Source organism: Culex quinquefasciatus, chromosome 2 (genome assembly GCF_015732765.1).
Source record: "Culex quinquefasciatus strain JHB chromosome 2, VPISU_Cqui_1.0_pri_paternal, whole genome shotgun sequence".
NCBI classification, from domain to species: Eukaryota; Metazoa; Arthropoda; class Insecta; order Diptera; family Culicidae; genus Culex; species Culex quinquefasciatus.
In genome coordinates this window covers 219690905-219694999 of record NC_051862.1, presented here as the reverse complement: position 1 = coordinate 219694999, position 4095 = coordinate 219690905, and the positions used below count along the sequence as shown (strand labels likewise).

At 35.2% G+C, this 4095-nt stretch overlaps 1 protein-coding gene across 1 annotated transcript; it reads right to left on the bottom strand.

The window, feature by feature from the left end:
• Window positions 1-1429: 1429 nt before the first annotated feature.
• LOC119767498 (mantle protein-like) lies at window positions 1430-2095 on the bottom strand. The gene is made up of 2 exons (XM_038256226.1): window positions 2047-2095; window positions 1430-1994 (listed from the first exon to the last, which is right to left on the bottom strand). Exons 1-2 carry the CDS (start codon window positions 2050-2052, stop codon window positions 1479-1481), a joined length of 522 nt encoding a protein of 173 aa, XP_038112154.1. The 5' UTR covers window positions 2053-2095; the 3' UTR covers window positions 1430-1478.
• Between the last annotated feature and the right edge of the window lie 2000 nt (window positions 2096-4095).

The window sequence follows — 4095 nt, the reverse complement described above, 5'->3', positions numbered from 1 at the left end:
AGAAGAATGTATTTTAATTTGATTTCAGCTGGTTGCACTTGAATTTTCATTGAAATTTTGAAGTTTATTGTAAAAATATTTTTTTGCCCCTGATTTTCGGGCCAATTTTGAAGGGGGTGACAAAAACTTTTAAAATATTTGTACCAGCCTAACCAAAACAAAAAAAAAACTCTATTTTTCCTGGGGCTAGGGCAGCTACAATCGCTCTTAATGTGTTTAAATTAAGATTTTAAATATAAAAAACCTTCTACAGACCTATGCTAAAAGTCCAGCGAATATTTTTGATGTGAGCTTTACAATCGATTGTACACGGTTTTTCTCAATGAAAATTAAATATATTTAAATGATTGTTTGATCTCTTGATTTTTTGGGGAAATTTTTAAAGAGAGAGACAAAAATTTAAAATAAAATATTAAAATTTTTGCAATTCCGCATGAGATACTGTCAACTTTTCCTGTCCTTCTGGAGAAAATAAACAGCCAACTTTGCCCTACCAAGAATAACAGAATGGAAATTAATACATTTCAATAACAGTGACGAAAAGTTCTATTTTTCAGCACTGAAATGGGTGCTGAAAAGTTGAACTTTTCAACACTACTATCGAAAAAATCTTCATTTTGTAACTTGTTGTATTAACTACTATTTTTGAATTTCTTAGGCTTTGAAAATTTTGTTTCATTGCAAATAATCAAGAATTATTTTTTGTTTTTAATAATCATATTTTTTTAAATATATAAACAAAATTTCAAAATTAACGTAAACCTTTGTTTTTCTAGTGTCATCCCTAATTCATCTATTTCCAGTCACCCCTAAACATCAATGAAGATTCGCCCCCTTCAAATTGTGCCGGAATTTGATTTCGACCACCACGTGGCATGTTTGCAGAGGCATACCGTCGTCATCTCGTCATTGCAGGGTTCACCAAAAGTACACACTCAACCTTCCACCCATCGCAGTAGGCACTCTTTTCATTTGTCGACCAAAAGTATTCCTGTGGGTTGCCTGAGGTGGGGTGGGCGAGGTTGAGTGGAGTTCGAGAGGGGTTGTAAAATCAACATTTCCACGCTTGCTCTGATTGAGGCGGTTGGGGTTCTTCTTTTATTGAAAACTTTCTTCCTTTCACGGTTCTGTTGTAATTTGTAATTTTGGGAGCGGGACTCTGTGACCCCGGGTGAACGTTCTGGGGCAGGTAGAGAAGGAGGGCGCTTTTTGTTGAAGTGATGTTAAAAAGGTAAAGGGGAAACCTTTTTTTTGCGGTGAACAGTGCAGTAACCTGACGTGGATTGATTGTACTGCCGGAAGATGTGGGTCACTTATTGTTCACGGTCTGGTTACATAATTAGCATTGAGAGGTTATTACTACTTTCCTGGAGTGATTATTACAAAATGAAAAAAGGAGATTTTTTAAGCAAGCTTAGGACATTAGTGTATTTCTTCGGTGCATAATCTATAAAATAATCTTAACATACATTTAGTTTCTAAAACAATCCCCAGTGCTTCTTCTTGTGCACTTCCTTAATCTGCACGGTGACCGGGACGTGCTTCTCGATGTAGACCGGCTTCTTCACGTACACCGGGACGGGCTTCTCGACATGAACTGCGTACGGCTTGGGCACTTCGACGTACTCCTTGTGGACAACCGGGACCTTGACCTCAACTGGGTACGGAACTGGACGATCAACGTGGACGGGCACCTTCTTCTCGACGTAGACCGGGACCTTCTTCTCCACCACCACGGGGACCTTCTTGACGACCTCAACAGGGTATGGGACCTTCACCGGATATGGGACGTGCTTCTCGACCTCCACCGGGTACGGCACGTGCACATTCTTGGTGATGACCTCCTTGTGGTGGTTCACGTCTCCATGGTGTTCGAAACCCCCGTCCAGACCGTGATGATCGTTGACCTCCCACAGGCCACGCTTTTCCTTGTTGGAAGTGTCGACTGCCGCGCCGAAGGCGACGGCCAGGACCACGGAAAACACGATGAACGCCTGAAAAGTACAAAAGTTACTTCAAGTTTCAACCTGACCTTATCAAACCTACCTTCATGTTTTCAAAGCTCAAACTTGGGAGGTTGTCCACCGGTGAGAAATGATCGCCGTTGAGTGATGTCGTTTGGAACGGCGAGGTCTAGTTTTTATATCAAAAACACCGTTTTAAGTTACACTCTAAACGTTGTCGTCACCGGCTCGGAGAGATGTTGTAAGGTGCCATGGTTGGGCTCATTTCACTCTCGGTTTCTTCTATCGGGTGAAACGGTCAGTGAGCAGCCGGTCGGTTTCCGTCAAATTTGACACGGTTAGGCTACACTCTCTTGGATTTTGGGGCGGGCAGAAAACATGTCGTGACCGTGCACTGGAGAGTGTAATTTGAATTTCAATTAAATTACGTTTGCCGGTTGCTGTTAGGTGAAGGTCGTTTTATAATCTGGGGGGATTCGGGGCGGTGCAGAAAATGGAAGGTCATTGAACGTGTCTTGTTTGTTTGCATTTTCAATTCAATTTTCATATGCTCGTTGTGAACTTTTGTTACCTGATATTTATTTATAGCAGCAGCTACCTAGTTAATTTCCACATTTTTCCTTTAGGATATACTAAGAAAACAATATTCTTTTCAATTTAAATGAAGATTTAATTTTTTGTTATTACTTAAACTAGCCCTGAAAATTAATCATTTAAGTGATTCTGGGAAAACTAATTTGTTCATACACATGTTAAAACATAACCGTTGCTGGGTGATTAATCGTTTTTCAAAGAAAAATTTCTCATCAGGTAAAAGGTTGTCAAATAAAACAACAAAAGACATTCTCTCCTTTAACAAGATGAAAGGCAGCGTTGAAATTTTGAAACTATTTTAAATTATTTTAAAATGTTGTAAACGTTTTTAAAAGTAGTACAATTTTTTTTCTCAAAATGCACTTTATTTTCTTGATATAAAAGTTGGATCAAAACCTAATTTCAAATTAAAAGACGGTTTTTTTTTTAAATTTCGAAGCAAATGCTTTATACATCTTTACAGTTATGCTACCATCAGAAATGTCATAAAATATCATAAAAGTATATTTTTTCAAAAAATTTACATTTTTTCATGTCTAAGGCCCCAAGTTAAAAATTTGTTGAAATGTTAAAATTCATTTTTTTGGTTTAAAATGCAAAATACGCGTTTTACAATATCTCCTTTTCTGAATAGTTTAGAATCAATTAAAAAAGTTTTATCTATGAAAATTTAAATTTTGGTCATCAATAATGTTTTCTGCCTCAAATTTATTTGAGTGTAAAAAATAAGACTATGTTTTAGAATGGAAGATTATCAATACATTTTTAAAATGGATTTTGGAGCATTTGAGTAACCTTTTCAAATATACTCTCAAATTTGGATTTAAATAAAAAAAAAATGTATTTTAAAGGAAATGCTAAACTCTTGAAAAAAAAACAAGAATATTGATGACAAACAATTTGTTTTAATTTTCAAGAATAAATATAAGAAAAAAACTTAGCAAAAAAAATTATTTAATATCAAGACATTTTTTTTTAGATTTAAAATTTGTAAAAGGTCCAAAGTGTCTCATTTCATCAAAAAATACAAAAAAGTTAAAGCTTTAACAGATGATTTTCAATGAACAAATAAAAAAGAATAAGGTGAATGTTTTATGGCTTTCTGATTTATTGGAGAAATTTGGTAAACAAATCTACAACGAATGTGGCGCAGAATTTTTCAATAATCGTTTTTATATTGTTGAATTTGAATTTTACGTGTTAATTTCATTATTATTTTTTTAATGTAAGATCACTTTGCTTAATATATTTTTATTATTATTTCAGCTATTCTCTACAAATTCGGCTGATTCATACCATTTTTTTTTGGCTCAAACTTTGTCGGACCTTTCCCTATGACCAAAGAAGATATTTAATGTAATTGGTTCAACCATACACATCTACACACATTTTTTGAAGCTGTTCATACAAAAATGGTACGTAAATATTCGAAAACCTGTAACTTTTGGCGACATTTTCTGATCGATTTGTTGTCTTCAGCAAAGTTTTATGTCCTCATAAATGACTATCTAGAAAAATTAGCATACGGATTTTTTTC